This window comes from Saccopteryx bilineata, chromosome 3 (assembly GCF_036850765.1).
Source record: "Saccopteryx bilineata isolate mSacBil1 chromosome 3, mSacBil1_pri_phased_curated, whole genome shotgun sequence".
NCBI classification, from domain to species: domain Eukaryota; kingdom Metazoa; phylum Chordata; class Mammalia; order Chiroptera; family Emballonuridae; genus Saccopteryx; species Saccopteryx bilineata.
In genome coordinates, this window is record NC_089492.1 from 286,228,202 (window position 1) to 286,245,926 (window position 17,725).

At 47.7% G+C, this 17,725-nt stretch overlaps 1 protein-coding gene across 1 annotated transcript in view; it reads right to left on the reverse strand.

Moving 5' to 3' along the window:
- The window catches only part of PEX14 (peroxisomal biogenesis factor 14), a 136,389-nt gene that overhangs the window by 108,164 nt on the left and 10,500 nt on the right, over nucleotides 1-17,725 (reverse strand). The window contains exon 2 of the mRNA XM_066270493.1: nucleotides 4,165-4,212. Within this exon, the coding sequence (XP_066126590.1) occupies nucleotides 4,165-4,212 (48 nt within the window). The remainder of the gene's footprint in view (nucleotides 1-4,164; nucleotides 4,213-17,725) is intronic.

Sequence of the window (17,725 nt, forward strand, 5' to 3'; positions counted from 1 at the left end):
AACCCCAGTTTCTGTATCCAAGCAAGACAGAAACTGAGTTACTCCATGCAGACAACGTCCACCCAGTCTTCAAGTCCTATCATCTAGGTGGAACTTGATTCTGCTGGAGCGAGCCCAACCCAGAGCCTTGGCGTGAGCCTGAGTATGTGTCCACAGAGTGACGAGAGAACTCAGGTCTACGGGAAATTTACAGAAGGGTTTGACCAGGTCTGGGAGAAGCTGGAGGTCAGTCGTCTGGGAGGCTGTCAGAACTCTTTGTCCTGGCAGAAGCTCAGTGAAGAAGCAAAGGAGAAAAAGTAACCAGCCGTTTTAACTTTGGCAAAGAGTTTGTCGTTAACAATCAGAATTTCAACTGGGAGTTTATAGAATTTATCAAGACTGGTCTGTTCACCACCAATCTCCAACCCTGGGAACACTACAACATCATAGAACAACTATCCCCCTAATACAATCAGAGTTGCTGGGTTGTTTTTTCTGGGTGAAGGACAAAAATTGAAGAAGCAAGAGAAGGTAACATGCAGTGTCACTACTTGGGTAGAATCAAGACAACAGGATGGATATAAATACAAATACGTTGTTTTGAAACAAGACCATACTTCTCAGTACAGAACCACAAGCCTGATATTATGGTCTAGAGAGGACAGAAATGAAAAATCAGATCCTCCTTCTCTAGCAAATAAACCAAAACAATAACGCAGAAGTCCCAATCTACCCACTCGCTGTCAATGCCATTTGCATTGTACTCACTACTCAATAGGACCTCTTCTGTTGGAACTCGCTTTTTTAATAAGGGGGGAAATTATTCCAAAGTCATCATCTAGTTTTGGAGTCAAAGAACAAGAGTGTTTGCCTTTCGCATCCCATGCTTAGCCTTTTGACTATAGAGAACAGGCAGCTTCCACGAAGGAATTTTACACTCAGCTAAAAACAAAAACAAAAATAGCAGAGCAGGGTGTTCCCCTCAGTATCAAAATATCCCATTCCTCAAGCCCTGTTTTCAGGCTCCACTAGAACCCCCCATGAGTACCCCTCACCCTGCACCCACGTCCCCTGCAACTCTTCCTTCTCTCAATAATGAGGGCTCTCTGAGACTCCACGCCAGGCAGTGCCACACCAAATTATATACGATTCGGCACTGTTTGCTAAAATTACATACAGCCTTGTGCTGTTTGCTGATTGTTTCATGTATACAAATGCCTTTTCTCCCCCCCAAATGAAATATACAAATTACTTGAGAAGAAGGCTTAGTTTCATTCTTCAGCTGTCTGTTCCTCCCAGGCACCCGGGAACAGAGAGCCTACTGGACGGGAGGAACCCCACGGGAGGGTGACTCGGCCTGAGCGCTGTGGGGCTGTCCGTGGGTGAGGGCTACTACCCAGCGCTTCTCAGCACCCTGTGCCTCTCACAGGCCTGCGGCCCATTCAGAGCAGCTTGCCCTGTCTGCACAGCCCACCACATGAGCCCTCACCAGTCCCTCAGCGGGCTCCTCGGCCTGGCACCCTCCCACTGCCATTCCCAAGAGGCACAAGTAGCTCACACAAGACTGTATAACGCGGCTAGTGCCCTCATTTAATCAGGCTGCTGCAAATGGCTGGCCAAAAGTAATAAGGGCATGACTGAGAGACTGTGGGAGTTTAATATAAAAAAATTAATAAAAAAAGAGGGGTCTACCTTTTAATAGGGCCCTAATTACCCAACTCATAGGATCAGCCCAAATGAGATGGGAGTTTATTTCGGGGTTTTTTTTAATTATTGTTTTTTTATATATATATAAATTGCTGCTATGTGTTTTCTTCCCTCTGAGCAATTATGCAGCAAGTATGTAAAGAGGAGAAAAAATATTAATTAAATATAAGGTAATTGTAGAGTTGGCCTGGAGAGAATGAATCTGAACTCTGGACAATCGCAGGCTGCTAGGGTTTGAAGACTGCTCAGGGCCTCCCAGAAAAGAAAGAAATAAAACCCAACCGGCCCACCAGCAGCTGCGCATACAGCAGGAAGAGCAGTGTGCAGAGGCGGCGGCAGAGCGCGGGGCTGCAGGCTCCAGTACCCAGAAACAGCGAGGCTGCCGACTGCTTAGGACTCACTGCTAACCAGAAATTTCCAGACTGTGTCCAATCGTGCCCCCAAAAATGGACCGGCCACTCTTCTGGTGATCAACCGTTAAGTAAGAACATCAAAGTATAAAAAGACTGAGGAAGTAAAGGATTGAAGAGGATGTCATGTTCAATTTGGACATCAGTCCAAAAGCAACCACAACTTCAGCGCGAGGGGCAGTGTGGCAGGCCCAGTGGGAGACACATGAGCTCCCTGGGTAAGAGGCTGGCAAAGCAAAGTCCCCCTGGCTTGCATACCGCCGTGACCTTGAGGAAGAACTCAGGCAACATGGAAAGCGTGAGATGAAGCTCTGCAAGGGTGGGTGGGGAATGAGACGTCCAGGTCACAGCAGGTGCTGTCCTGAGACAGTCCTGGCAGAGATCGTACCGCCCGGTCTCTGCAGCTCGGCCAAACCCATCGCCCCTCTGCCCTGGACTTAGAGCAAGCCTGGAATCAGACTGGCTCGCTCTAGTGAGGCACTGGGCAGTGTCCTCCTGCTCCTGCCAGAAGGACAGGGAAGAAAAGGCCAAACCCAGGCCACGTGGAAACAAAAGCATGGCAGTGCATCCCTAAGCTGCTGTCTATATTCAAAGGGAGAAGGCGCTCTGAACAGTCCAAGATGACCCTGGCCCCTCCATATACATGTCTGGTCTGCGGAGAACAGGTTTCTCTGCCCAGCCAACAGGACTGACAACAGGCCCTGAAATGCAAAGTAGGACAGAAACGGGCAGACAGCAAGCACTCTGGTCAGACTCCAGAGCAGAAGCACTTTGTCAAAAAATTACCTTTGGGCCTGACCAGGCAGTGGCACAGTGGATAGAGCATTGGACTGGGATGTGGAGGACCAGGTTCGAGACCCTGAGGTCGCCAGCTTGAGCGCCGGCTCATCTGGTTTGAGCAAGGCTCACCAGCTTGGACCCAAGGTCACTGGCTCGAGCAAGGGGTCACTCGGTCTGCTGTAGGCCCCCCCTCCCCCCACCCCCGTCAAGGCATATATGAGAATAAAAACAATCAATGGGCCCTGGCCAGTTGGCTCAGTGGTAGAGTGTTGGCCTGGCATGCGGGAGTCCTGGGTTCGATTCCTGGCCAGGGCACACCCATCTGCTTCTCCACCCCTCCCCCTCTCCTTTCTCTCTCTCTCTTCCCCTCCCGCAGCCAAGGCTCCATTGGAGCAAAGTTTGCCCGGGCGCTGAGGATGGCTCTGTGGCCTCTGCCTCAGGAGCTAGAATGGCTCTGGTTGTGCCAGAGCGACGCCCCAGATGGGCAGAGCATCGCCCCCTGGTGGGCATGCCGGGTGGATCCCGGTTGGGCGCATGCGGGAGCCTGTCTGACTGCCTCCTCGTTTCCAACTTGAGAAAAATACAAAAAAAAACCAACAACAACAACAAAAAAACAATCAATGAACAACTAAGGTGCCTCAACGAAAAATTGATGCTTCTCATCTCTCTCCCTTCCTGTCAGTCTGTCCCTATCTGTCCCTCTGTCTGACTCTGTCACCAAAAAAAAAAAAAAAAAATTACCTTTGGTCCTAACAGGCTTCTTCCCTGTCAGTAGTATAAGCAGATACTGTGGGAAACAAGTACCACAAACCTAACGACAGACCAGCAACACGGGACGACAGACCAGCAACACAGGGCTCCCTCCTTCACCTGTTCTACAAAGGCCACCTGAGGGCTCCCCCCGGGCATACAGTGGCTATTCCACACAACTGGGCAGCAACCTGGGCAGGCCCAGCAGCCTCGCTCCACCCAGCCGCCCCAGTTTCAGGCACCCAGCTAACTATAACCGATCAGCAATAAACCAAGTGAGGCATCACCAAGTGGGGTGGATGCATTTAGTTCAGATAAAACAAGGCTTTCCTAAAGAGATCTCACTAATTCCTGACACCAGAAAGTCAGAAGTCAGAGGCCACTGACGGGGTTCGTCTCCACACAACACCTATTTCTAAAGGGACACTACTGATATAAAATGGTGAGATTGTGAGATTGCAAGGTTTCTTGGAACTCATGCTGTATTTTATGTATTTTAGCGATTAGAAAATGATACATATGTAACCCAGGTTCTTACCAGTGGCTCTCGGGGAATCACATTGTCACTTCCTGGAGTAGAGCTTGGCTGTAAACAAAAACAGAAACAAAAATAAGATCACAGCGCCACCCAATGGACATCAAAGACATTTGACTCCCAGACAACACACATGAACTTCTGTCATCTTTCTCGCTGTTTTTTTCATGCTGCAGTGTGCCAGGTGGGCTACCTGTAAGAAGTAGCCCCACAAGTCTAAGTGGCCTGTGAACACGAAGAGATTGTGTGGACTCATTGTCAGCACCTTAAGGAGGCTGAGTTTGGCTTCGGTGGGCCCACAACCAGCTGCTGAGCAGCAGGGGCTAAGGGCCATCACAATATCCACGGAAATAGCAAAGTCCAGAGGAAAGGCTTTAAATGAGAGTAAAACTTCCTTTCTGCCACCTCCCAATGCGTTGACCAGCAAAGGCAGAGCCAAAGTGGAGAACCAGATCCAGCCACAAGGGGGCTCCAGTTCCCCACATTCAGGATTTTCTCTGGGAATGTATTTGGAGCCAGGAAGCGAGAACTATCTGCCCTGGTTCCCATACTAGTCACTGAGGACGCCAACCCACAGTAGGAAAAAAAAAAAAAAAAAAAAAAAGCCAGGCTTAAATCCTTTTTTAAAAAAAAATAATCTAGTGACAGGCTGACAGATAAACAGACCAACCAGCAGGCAGGTAGTACTGCGGTCCCCTTGCCTGGCTCTAATCTGTTCTGTCTCCTCCTCTGGATCTCTCCACACCCTCACATCTGCCTTCAACCCTTCGCTGAGCTTACAAAATTCAGAGAAAGGGCCAGGGAGAAACAGAAACAGAGACAGACAGGCTCAGAGGAAATGTACAAATTTACAAAAGAATAAAACAAGCAGTTTTGAGAGGGTTATGATTGGTTTGCTGTTACAGATGTTCAAGCCAATTTCCAATTATCTACAGATAATATCCAGACAAGTGCAGCTAACATTTGGGTCTTGGGAGCCAGCCTCCAGCCTCCACACTCCTTCCAGCTAGTTCAAAATGGCAAGTGCCAGGCCTCCTGGGAAAAAGAAGAGAAGGCAGGAAAGGGAAGCATCCAGTACACAGAGGATCACCAGAGATTTCACTCTGCCCTGTGGCCACCACACAGCTGGCACACAGCACAGCAGCAAGGACTCTACTGGAAGACAGACTCTACGCCTCATCCAAGGTCGCATCTCAGGAACTTCTTGTCCCAGGACAAGCAGGCCAGCCAGCATGAAACTGACCAGCAAGTCTGGGGGGATGTGAGCACGCTTCCCCCCCCCCCAAGGCTCAGGCATCAATAAGCTCCTGCATTTAGACCTCTAGCCCAGACCCCTGAGTCCCACATTCAACTGCCCTCCTGCCTCCCACTGGACTTAAGTCCACAGCAGAACCATGATCCTCTTCCTCTGCCTCACATGTCCTTCTGCAGCACTCCCATACTGAGCGAGTGGGACCTTCCACCAAAATAGGCCAACTAGAACCCACAAAATCATCCTTGACACTCCTCCCTCCCTTGCCAGAGCTAACACATTACCAAGTCCTGCCAGTATCCCTTCCTAAACAGCCAGGGAATTAGTCCATTCACTTCTTTCCGCATCCAGGGACAGCACTGTGGTCCAAACCTTCCAAAATCTCCTGCCTGGACTATTGCAACAGCCTCCTAATCAGTTCACCCACACCCATGCTGGCTCTTTTCCAACTCACTTCCCTGATGCAAACGGCCATCATCTCCAAACGATAATCCGATCATCCCACCTCCCAGCCACCGCCCACCCGAGTCAACTACAACCTAATACAGAAGAGACTTCTCAGAGCGGCCTTGCATCTATCTACTCTGACCACATCTCAGGTGTGTGGCGCAGCGCTCCCCAGCTCCGCCCACAACACACACACTTTCCTTTGCTTCCTCTGTCAACTGGGCTTTGCACGTGGTGTCCCTTCCTTTCCACCTGACAATTTCACTTGTCCTTCAGATCTCAGCTAAGTCACCTCCTTGGGGAAACAGTCCCTCTCTGACGTCCATGACAGGCTCAAATCTCCCTACTGTACACTAACAGCTTATACTTCTCCTTCAAGAACTGAGCAGAACTGCACTTTCACATGTGTGACTATCAGATTGATGTCTGGTTAGAGCATCGTGCAGATGCGCAGAGGTTGCCGGTTCAATCCCTGGTCAGGGCACATACAGGAACAAATCGATGTTCCTGTCTCTCCTTTCCTCTCTCTCTAAAATCAATACAATAAACATTTAGAAAATATATTTAGGTACTTAAATATTAAAATATTTTTACAGGAAACTCTCCTCTCATCCTGACACTCAGTCCCTTCTTGCTTAGGGGACCCACCACTGATGCTAGTTCCTTGTATATTCTTGCAAGGATATTTATTCAAAGGGTATATGAAGCATCTGTATGTGTACATGTCCCCCCAAGGAACTTCAAACAGCAACACTCTCCCAATTCCTCAAGGTCTGGCTTGCCCAAAGCCTCTGGGGTCCCCATACACCAAAGCCAGACCTCCAAACTCAATCTCAGGGTTATGAAAAGCAGAGCAAGCATTTGCCCAAACCATATTCCAACTCACAGTGCTGTCTGAGGTCAATCAGATCTTATCAGTGACTACACGGAGGACTTCTCACCAATCTGACATTTGCCCAATACTGATTATATACTAGATAATTATTTTGCACATGTTGAAATATCTGCAATCTAAAATAGTCCAGTCCTTATTTCTTGTCTCAGTGTCCTTTAGAAAAGTGTTTCTTGATCAAAATAGCTTTTGCCCTTACTACTCTCGATGCTGATTTCTTTGATAATTATCTGAAGTCCTTCATTGGATAACTAGTTTATTACCTATCTCTCCCCACTAGATTTTAAGCACCTTGAAGGTAGATACTTTATTGAATGCTAATCTTCAACACTTAGAGTATCACTGGTACTCAATAAAAATATGCTTAAGCCTGACCAGTGGTGGGGTAGTGGATAGAGCGTTTACCTGGGATGCTTAGGTTCGAGGTTTGAAGCCCCAAGGTCTCCAGCTTAAGTGCAGGCTCACCAACTTGGGTGTAGGGTCGCCACCTTGAGCATGGAATAATCAACATGATCCCATGGTCACTGGCTTTATCATGGGGTCACAGGCTTGGCTTGAGCCCCCAGGTCAAGGCACATATGAGAAGCGTTCAATGAACAACTAAAGTAAAGCAACTACAAGTTGATGCTTCTCATCTCCCTTCCTGTCTCTCCATTTCTCTCGCTCTCTCTCCCTTTCTGTCTCTCAAAATAATGCTTAATTTTTTTCAATATAAAAAATTAAAACAAAGGAACCACTCTGTATACATAATCCCAAATGAAGTAAACAGAGGACACGAGTGTCTTGCCCCTCCCAGAAACATTTCACTTATAGCCTAACACAAACCTGGCCTATCTCAATGCAATGCTGTGGCCTAATGGTTCTCAACCCCAAGGCGGGATCACCCCAAGGAGCATTTGAAAATGTGTGAAGGTGTTTCTGATTGTCACAGTGACCAGGATTCCCCATTTAGAGGACAGGGGTCTAGGAGGCTAAATATCCTTCAAAACATGCAATGGATGCCTGACCTGTGGTGGCGCAGTGGATAAAGCGTCAACCTGGAAACGCTGAGGTTGCTGGTTCAAAACCCTGGGCTTGCCTGGTCAAGGCACATATGGGAGTTGATGCTTCCTGCTCCTGCTCCTCCCCCCTTCTCTCTCTCTCTCTCTCTCTCCCCCCTCTCTATAATGAATAAATAAAAATCTTTAAAAAAAAAACATGCAATGAAGAACTGTCCATCTAAACCACCAACAGGCTCCCTTAGAGGATCCCGACCACTCTGTTTCCCAATGCTGGGGAGGAGGACAGACCCCCATCTTCAACACGCAGTTCCACGCACTGCCTCAGAGAGGCACTGGGGAGGAGGACAGACCCCCATCTTCAACACGCAGTTCCACGCACTGCCTCAGAGAGGCACTGCCTCAGAGAAGGCAAAGTCTAAGCAGCCAGCTGCTCGTCCAAGTTGGATGCAAGCCTGGCAGTCTCCCCGGTCAGCTTAGCCCAGCACTTCTCAAGCACCTGCCCCTACATTGATCCCCTTCAACAGTCAAGTCTGTTTTCCTGGCTTGAGACAAATCCCTATAAATTAAATTCCAACAGGAGCCTGAAAATCTTGACAGGGTGGTCTATGATATTAAAACCAGTAATAATGGCAACATTTTAAAGATATTAAAAGGAGGCTCCAGGCCAGTGGATTTCAACCTTTTTAACAACTGGGAACTGGTGACCTAGATGACCATAAACAAAAACACACAACAAATAAAGTTTTATCTTTTTTTCCCCCCAAAGTTAGAAGCAGGGAGGCAATCAGACAGACCAGGATCCACCCGGTATGCCCACCAGGGGGCGATGCTCTGCCCATCTGGAGTGTTGCTCTGTTGCAACTGAAGCCATTCTAGCGCCTGAGGCTGAGGCCATGGAGCCGTCCTCAGTGCCCAGGCCAACTTTGCTCCAATGGAGCCTTGGCTGAAGGAGGGAAAGAGGGAGATAAGAGAGGAAGGAGAGGGGGAGGGGTGGAGAAGCAGATGGGTACTTCTCCTGTGTGCCCTAGCTAGAAATCAAACCCAGGACTTCCACACACCAGACCAACGCTCTACCGCTGAGCCAACTGGCCAGGGCCGAAGTTTTATCTTACCACACATAACAGTGCAATATGGTACAAGCTAGTTATTGATTACTGAACTCCACATGCACACTGCATTGAATGCCACCCAAGTTTGTCCAAATGGTTTCATTTATTGCGCATAATATGTAAATGCTCTGCCAGGTGCAAAAGGTTGTTCAAACAAGCCTACAAGTTCTAAAGATATTTGAGACAACCTCAGTAGTATTTTCATCCATGATACAGGTTGAGAAGTGCTAATCACCTTGCACATAAGCAAATTCAACTACCATCACTGGGTCTATAATCTTCATACAGCATCAGGGTGGTTAACTCTTTCATGGACCTGCATGAAATTTCTGGCAGACCAAAGGCTGCTCTAGGCAAATCACAGCCGGGATACTTAGGGCCAGACTGCAGAGAACAGGAAGAGAGAAGAGCAAAAACATAGCCTGCTTAAAGAAAAACCAGACACAAAAACCCCAGTGGTAGAAAAAGCAATGCTTTCAAGTAAATAGAGACAAGAATGCCCTCACTCCCGCTGCCCAGGCACTGACCTGCCCCAGCCGGAAGGTGTGCCACGGGCTGACCGACCCTGCTACACAGCCAAGATCAGCTGCGCACACTGCTCCAGTCTGAGCAACCACAGGGACACCTAGGTCAAAGGTCCAGGAGTACTCACCTGACACCTGCCAAGTGACTGTGTGACTCTGAGTCTGCTAGGCCAGTCTGGCCTACAGTTCTTCACTGGGAAGAATAAGGTTCAATTCAACAAGTATTTTCCTAGAGACACTGGTAAAGCGGCAACTGTGTGGACTTTGGCATTAATAACTGAGTGACTGTGGGTATGCTCAGCCTCTCTGAACGTCCATTTCCTCATCTGTGGGAATATAGAGAATACCAGCACCTGACAGCCAGGGGCACATGAGGTAAGGGAAGTTATGCAGTGTTACAGCCCTGCTCAAACTGACCAACAGACTCTGCTCTACGATACAGCAGTACTGACCAGATTTACCTTCTCGCAGTAAACAATGAGTAAACTAAACTAAATAAAGGGCAGCACTATCTGTAGACACTGGACAGCAGGCAGTACAGGACTGTATGTCCTGACAGGCACACAGGGTCAAGGAGAGTGGGCAGGGCTGGGGAGCAGGGGGAGGGGGCTCCCAGCAGAGCAAGGTGGTCCTCTACCTCCCGAGTTGAGGAAACACAGGTTGGCGTTCAGGGAGGCGTAGGCAGCTCAAGTTGCAGAATGGAGGCCCAGAGAGAAGAGAGCGATGCAGAAAGAGAGGTCCAGAAATCAGCACAGAGGCTCCCTTAAGTCTGTGCAGAATATTAAAATCTGTGCATGCAAAGAACGAAAGTCTGCGAGACTGAAAAAGGAGGGATGAAACTGTGAGCTGAACACTGCCTGGACACTCCCAGGGCTCACAAGGCCCAAGCACTGGGTGGAGTGTCCTCAGGACTCATGCAGCGAGTACCAGGAAGGGTCACATTGTGGTAGGGGAGTCAGATTATCCCCGGGGCAAGAGCAACCCAAGATCTACCCTAAAAAGCTTAAAAACAAAGCTTGAAAGTATCAGAGTGATCTGGCCTGTGGCGGTGCAGTAGATGAATGTCGACCTGGAATGCTTAGGTCACGAGTTCAAAACCCTAGGCTTGCCCGCTCAAGGCACATACGACAAGCAAGCAATGAACAACTAAAGTGAAGCAACTATGAGTTGGTGCTTCTTGGTCTACCCCCTTCCTCTCTCTGTAAAATCAATAAATAAAACCTTAAAAAAAAAAGTCAAAATGAACCAAAAGTAACTTAAGTAGCCACCAGAACAAAACTCAACATTCTAGGATCGCAAAATCCAGACCCTCAACAATGTAAAATTAGCCTGACCAGGCAGTGGCGCAGTGGATGGAGCATCGGACTGGGATGCAGAGGACCCAGGTTCGAGACCCCGAGGTCCCCAGCTTGAGTGCGGACTCATCTGGTTTGAGCAAAGCTCACCAGCTTGGACCCAAGGTCGTGGGCTCGAGCAAGGGGTTGCTCGGTCTGCTGAAGGCCCATGGTCAAGGCACATATGGGAGGGCAATCAATGAGCAACTAAGGTGTTGCAACAAAAAACTAATGATTGATGCTTCTCGTCTCTCTCCGTTCCTGTCTGTCTGTCCCTGTCTATCCCTCTCTCTGATTCTCTCGCTGTCTCTGTAAAAAATAAATAAATAAAATTTACAAACTCTGGCATCTTGTCAAAAATCTCAACATATGGCCCTGGCTGGTTGGCTCAGTGGTAGAGCGTCGGCCTGGCATGCAGAAGTCCCGGGTTCAATTCCCGGCCAGGGCACACAGAAAAGGAGCCCATTTGCTTCTTCACCCCTCCCCCTCTCCTTCCTCTCTGTCTCTCTCTTCCCCTTCCGCAGCTGAGGCTCCATTGGAGCAAAGTTGGCCCGGGCACTGGGGATGGCTCCTTGGCCTCTGCCCCAGGCGCTAGAGTGGCTCTGGTCGCGACAGAGCGACGCCCCAGATGGGCAGAGCATCGCCCCCTGGTGGGCATGCCGGGTGGATCCCGGTCGGGCGCATGCGGGAGTCTGTCTGACTGCCTCCCCATTTCCAACTTCAGAAAAATACAAAAAATACAAAAAAAAAATCTCAACATATGTCAAGAAGCAGGAAACTTGGGGCCATAATAAGAAAAATCAGAAAAAAATAATTAGCAGACAAGAAGATTGAGACAGGTGTTATACCTGACTGGTGGTGGCGCAATAGATAGAGGATTAACCTGGGATGCTGAGGTCCCAGGTTTGAAACCCTGAGGTTGCCAGCTTAAGGGTTGGGTCGCCAGCTTAAGCATGGGGTCGCCGGGTTGAGCATGGGATCACATCAGTCACTCGCTTGAAGCCCAAGGTTGATGGCTTTAGCAAGGGATCACTGCATCCGCTGGAGCCCGCTCCACCCCATCATGAATAACTAAAGTGCTATAGCTACAAGTTGATGCTTCATATCTCTCTCACTTCAGTCTGTCTGTCTATCTCAGCGGTTCTCCACCTGTGGGTCGCGACCCCGGCGGGGGTCGAACGATCAAAACACAGGGGACGCCTAAAACCATCGGAAAATACATATTTATTATACAATACATTTTTAAATAAAATATGTATTTTCCGAATAAAATATGTATTTTCTGAATAAAATATGTATTTTCCAAATAAAATATGTATTTTCCGAATAAAATATGTATTTTCCGATGGCTTTAGGCGACTCCTGTGTTTTGATCGTTCGACCCCCGCCGGGGTCGCGACCCACAGGTGGAAAACCGCTGGTCTATCTCATTAAAAAAAAAAAATCTTAGCTTGGCCAGGCAGTGGCGCAGCGAATATTGAGCATTGGACTGGGACACAGAAGACCCAGGTTCAAAACTCCAAGGTCGCCAGCTTGAGCGCAGGTTCATCTGGTTTGAGCAAGGCTCACCAGCTTGGACTCAAGGTCGCTGGCTCGAGCAAGGGGTCACTCGGTCTCCTGGAGCCCCCAGGTCAAGGCACATATGAAAAAGCAATCAATGGACAACTAAGGTGCCACAATGAATAATTGATGCTTCTCATCTCTCTCCTTTCCAGTATGTCCTTATCTGTCCCTCTCTCTGACTCTCTCTCTGTCTCTGTCAAAAAGAAAAAAATCTTAAAGCAGAAGGAAAAAGAAAAAGAGCAAATGGAAACTTGGTCTACACAAAAGAACAATGCTAGAAATTATGAATACAGTGGTATAAATAAAAAATATTTTAAATATATATTTTTTAATTTTACAAAGATAATTTAAAATGTACTGCAGGGGCCCTGGCCAGTTGGCTCAGCGGTAGAGCGTCGGCCTGGCGTGCGGGGGACCCGGGTTCGATTCCCGGCCAGGGCACATAGGAGAAGCGCCCATTTGCTTCTCCACCCCCCCCCTTCCTCTCTGTCTCTCTCTTCCCCTCCCGCAGCCAGGGCTCCATTGGAGCAAAGATGGCCCGGGCGCTGGGGATGGCTCCTTGGCCTCTGCCCCAGGCGCTAGAGTGGCTCTGGTCGCGGCAGAGCAACGCCCCAGAGGGGCGGAGCAGCGCCCCCTGGTGTGCAGAGCATTGCCCCTGGTGGGTATGCCGGGTGGATCCCGGTCGGGCGCATGCGGGAGTCTGTCTGACTGTCTCTCCCCGTTTCCAGCTTCAGAAAAATACAAAAAAAAAAAAAAAAAAAAAGAAAATAAAATGTACTGCAGGGTTTATGACATGTGGAAGGAAGATCAACAACACTAACAGTATAATGGATGGAGGGGAACTATAAGCACACTGTCGTTAGTTTCTTACAGTATGTTAATCAGTAGAATATCATTTGAAGGTAGTCTGTAGTAACTTAAAGTAACACATTATAAATCTAGAGCAATCACTAATAAAAAAACAACCAAAAATGTAGAGGTACAGCTAAAGCAATAGTAGAGAGAAAATGAAATTCTAAAAAACAATTCAATCCAAAAGAAAAAAATCAAGAAAAAAAATGTTTTTAATTGCAAGATGGTAGACCTAAATCCATCAAAAATGAAAACTCTAATTAAAAGACAGCTCTGGCTGGTTGGCTCAATGGTAGAGCGTCAGCCTCGCATGTGGATGTCCCTGGGTTCAATTCCCATCAGGGCACAGAGGAGAGGCAACCATCTGCTTCTCTCCTCCCCCCTTTCTCTCCGCCTCCTGTAGCTGTGGCTCAATTGGTTCAAGTGAGTTGGCCCAGGGCACTGAGGATGGCTCCAAGGCCTCCGCCTCAGGCACTAGAATGGCTTTGGTTGCAACAGAGCAATGCCCCAGATAGGCAAAGCATCGCCCCACAGTGGGCTTGCCGGGTGGATCCCAGTGGGGGCACATGTGGGAGTCTGTCTCTCTGCCTCCCTGCCTCTCACTAAAAGAAACAAAAAAGGCAGAAATTGTCAGATCAGATTGGGTGTAGGGGATGGGGAAGAGGGAGCAAGACCTAGCTGTATGCTAAGAAAAACCCACATTAAAGAAAAAGACACCCTGGGCTTGCCTGGTCAAGGCACATATGGGAGTTGATGCTTCCTGCTCCCCGCCCCCACCCCCGTCTCTCTCTCTCCTCTCTAAAATGAATAAATAAAATCTGTAAAAAAAAAAAAAGAAAAAGACATAGACAAGTAAAAAGCCAAAGAATGAAAATGATATATCATGCACACACTAATCATGGGAAAGCTGTAAAGGCAATAATCTCAGACAACCTCAAAGTAATAGATATTACCAGTGATAAAGAAGGACATTGCAAAAATAAGAGTCAATCAAGAAGTCATAATAATCCTGAGCAAGTATGCACAAAATAAGAGTTTCGTGAGGTAAATCAGACAGAATTAAAGAGATAAATAGACAAACCCACAATTAGAGTTGGAGACATTAATAATCCTCTCTCCTGGCCCTGGCCGGTTGGCTCAGCGGTAGAGCGTCGGCCTAGCGTGCGGAGGACCCGGGTTCGATTCCCGGCCAGGGCACACAGGAGAGGCGCCCATTTGCTTCTCCACCCCTCCGCCGCACCTTCCTCTCTGTCTCTCTCTTCCCCTCCCGCAGCCAAGGCTCCATTGGAGCAAAGATGGCCCGGGCGCTGGGGATGGCTCTGTGGCCTCTGCCCCAGGCGCTAGAGTGGCTCTGGTCGCAACATGGCGACACCCAGGAGGGTCGCAACATGGCGACGCCCAGGATGGGCAGAGCATCGCCCCCTGGTGGGCAGAGCGTCGCCCCTGGTGGGCGTGCCGGGTGGATCCCGGTCGGGCGCATGCGGGAGTCTGTCTGACTGTCTCTCCCTGTTTCCAGCTTCAGAAAAATGCAAAAAAAAAAAAAAAAAAAAAAAAAATAATCCTCTCTCCTTAATCAAAGTCAGTAAAGATATAGAAGCCTTAAATAACACTATCAACCAACAAAGCCTGACATTTGTAGTATACTCCAATGACAGCAGAATATACATTATTTTTAAGTTTGTAAGGAAAATTCACCAACAGACCACAAAACAAATGTCAAACTTAAGAGTTAAAGATATATAGAGTATATTCGCTGACCATAACAGAACTGAACTAGAAATCAATAATAGAAAAAAAACTTGGAAAAATCCCAAAAACTTAGAAATTAAACAACAAACTTCTAAAGAATCTATGGGTTAAACAAGAAATCACAAGAAATTAGAAAGCATTCTAAACTGAATGAAAATGAAAATATAACATATCGAAATTGTGGAATGCAACTAAAGCAGTACTTATAGGGAAATTGACAGTTTTAAGTGCTGACTATAGAAGATAGACAAATAAGAGCAAATGAAATCCAAAGTAAATAGAAGGAAAGAAATAATACAAAAATTACAGAGGAAAATCAATGAAATAAAAGCACGTTTTTTGAGGACACTAATTTCCAATATTAGAAATGAAAGGGATGGCCCTGGCCGGTTAGCTCAGCAGTAGAGCATCAGCCCAGCGTGTGCAAATCCTGAGTTTGATTCCAGGTCAGGGCACAGAAGAAGCAACCATCTGCTTCTCCACGTCTCTCCCTTTCTCTTTCTCTCTCTTCCCCTCCTATAGCCATGGCTCAAAGGGTTTGAGCAAGTTGGCCCCAGGCACTGAGGATGGCTCCACGGCCTTCCTTCAGGTGCTAAAATAGCTCGGTTGCCAAGCAACAGAGCAGCAGCCCCAAATGGGAAGAATCAACTGGTAAGGGGCTTGCCGGGTGGAACCCGTTTGGGGTGCATGCAGAAGTCTCTCTCTGCCTTCCCACCTCACACTTAATAAAAATAAAAGTAAAAGAAATGAAGGGGAAATAACTGCATTTCTACAGACATTTAAAAGACTAAGAAAATACTACAAAAAACTTTAAAACAACTTTGACAACTAAAATAATATGGACAAAGCCCTGGCTAGGTAGCTCAGTTGGTAAGAGTGTTATCTGATGCCAAGGTTGTGGGTACTATCCCCAGTCAGGACACATACAAGAATCAACCAATGACTGCAAAAATAAGTGGAACAACAAATCAATGTCTCTCTCTCTCCCTCCCTTCCTCTCTCTCTAGTCAATAAATAAAAAAATTTTTAATAATACGAACAAATTCCTTGAGACCCATACCAAAGTGACACTAGAAAAAAAGTTTAATAGCCTTAAATCTACTTTAAAATACATAATTAAAACAAATAATTGAAAACATAAAATTATAAATCAATATTCCTCATAAACATAAAAGTAAAAATCCTTAACAAAATACTGACCAAGCCTGACCAGGCGGTGGCGCAGTGGATAGAGCCTCGGACTGGGATGCAGAAGACCCAGGTTTGAGACCCCGAGGTCGCCAGCTTGAGTGAAGGCTCATCTGGCTCAACGTCGCTGGCTCAAATAAGGGGTTACTTGGTCTGCTGAAGGCCTGTGGTCAAGGCACATAAAAAAATAATAATAAAAAAAATTAAAAAAAAAAAAAAACTCCTTTAACAAAATACTGACCAACCAGGTGGCTCAGTGGATAAAGCATCAACCTGGCGTGCTGAGGTCATGGGTTGATTCCTGGTAGGGCACACAGAAGCAATCAGTGAGTACACACCTAAATGGAACAACTAAGTGGAACGAACTGATGCGTCTCTCTCTTCCCTTCTGTCTATCCCTTCTATCTCTCTCTCTTTCACAAATCATATTAACAGAATAAAGGAGGAAAATAAGTTCAATTCAAAAGAGAGCAAAAAGAGCACCTGACAACACTCAGCAAATGAAAACTAAAAGTTGAATCTCCGCTTCTTGATAAAGGGCACCTACAAAAAGCTATAAGGCCCTGGCCGGTTGGCTCAGTGGTAGAGCGTCGGCCTGGCATGCAGGAGTCCCGGGTTCGATTCCCGGCCAGGGCACACAGGAGAAGCGCCTATCTGCTTCTCCACCCCTCCCCCTCTCCTTCCTCTCTGTCTCTCTCTTCCTTTCTTGTAGCCGAGGCTCCACTGGAGCAAAGTTGGCCTGGGCGCTGAGGATGGCTCTGTGGCCTCTGCCTCAGGCGCTAGAATGGCTCTGATTGCAGCAGAGCGACGCCCCAAGATGGGCAGAGCATTGCCCCTTGGTGAGCGTGCCAGGTGGATCCCGGTCGGGCGCATGCAGGAGTCTGACTGCTTCCCCATTTCAAACTTCGGAAAAATAAAAAATAAAATAAAAGCTATAAGCTAACATCATATTTAAATATGAAAGACTGAGCTCTGACCGGTTTGCTGTAGGTTATAGAGTGTTGTCCCTAAACACCAAAATTGCAGGTTCGATCCCTGGTCAGGAAACATACTGAAAGTAACCAATGACGGCTTCTCTCTCTCTCTCTTTCTTTCTCTCCCCACCTCCCGCCTCTGTCTGTCTTTCTAAAATCAATCAATATGCTTGCCTGACCAGGCAGTGGCGCAGTGGATAGAGCGTCGGATTGGGATGCAGAGGACCCAGGTTCAAGAACCCGAGGTTGCCAGCTTGAGCCCAAGGTCGCTGCCTTGAGCAAGGGGTCACTTGGTCTGCTGTAGTTCCCGGTCAAGTCACATATGAGAAATCAATCAATGAACAACTGAGGAACCGCAGCGAAGAATTAATGTTTCTCATCTCTCTCCCTTCCTGTCTGTCTGTCTCTATCTGTCCCTCTCTCTGACTCTCTTCTGTCTTTCCCACAAGAAAATAAAATCAATATGCCTGACCAGTGGTAGTACAGTGGATAGAACGTCGACCTGGGATGCTCAGGTCTCAGGTTCGAAACTGGGATGTCAGGTCACCGGAGAGCATGGGGTCACCGGCTTGAGCATGGGATCATAGACATGACCCCATGGTAACTGGCCTGAGCCCAAAGATTGCTGGCTCGAAGCCCAAAGTCACTGGCTCATTTGGAGCCCCCACCCCCACCCCAG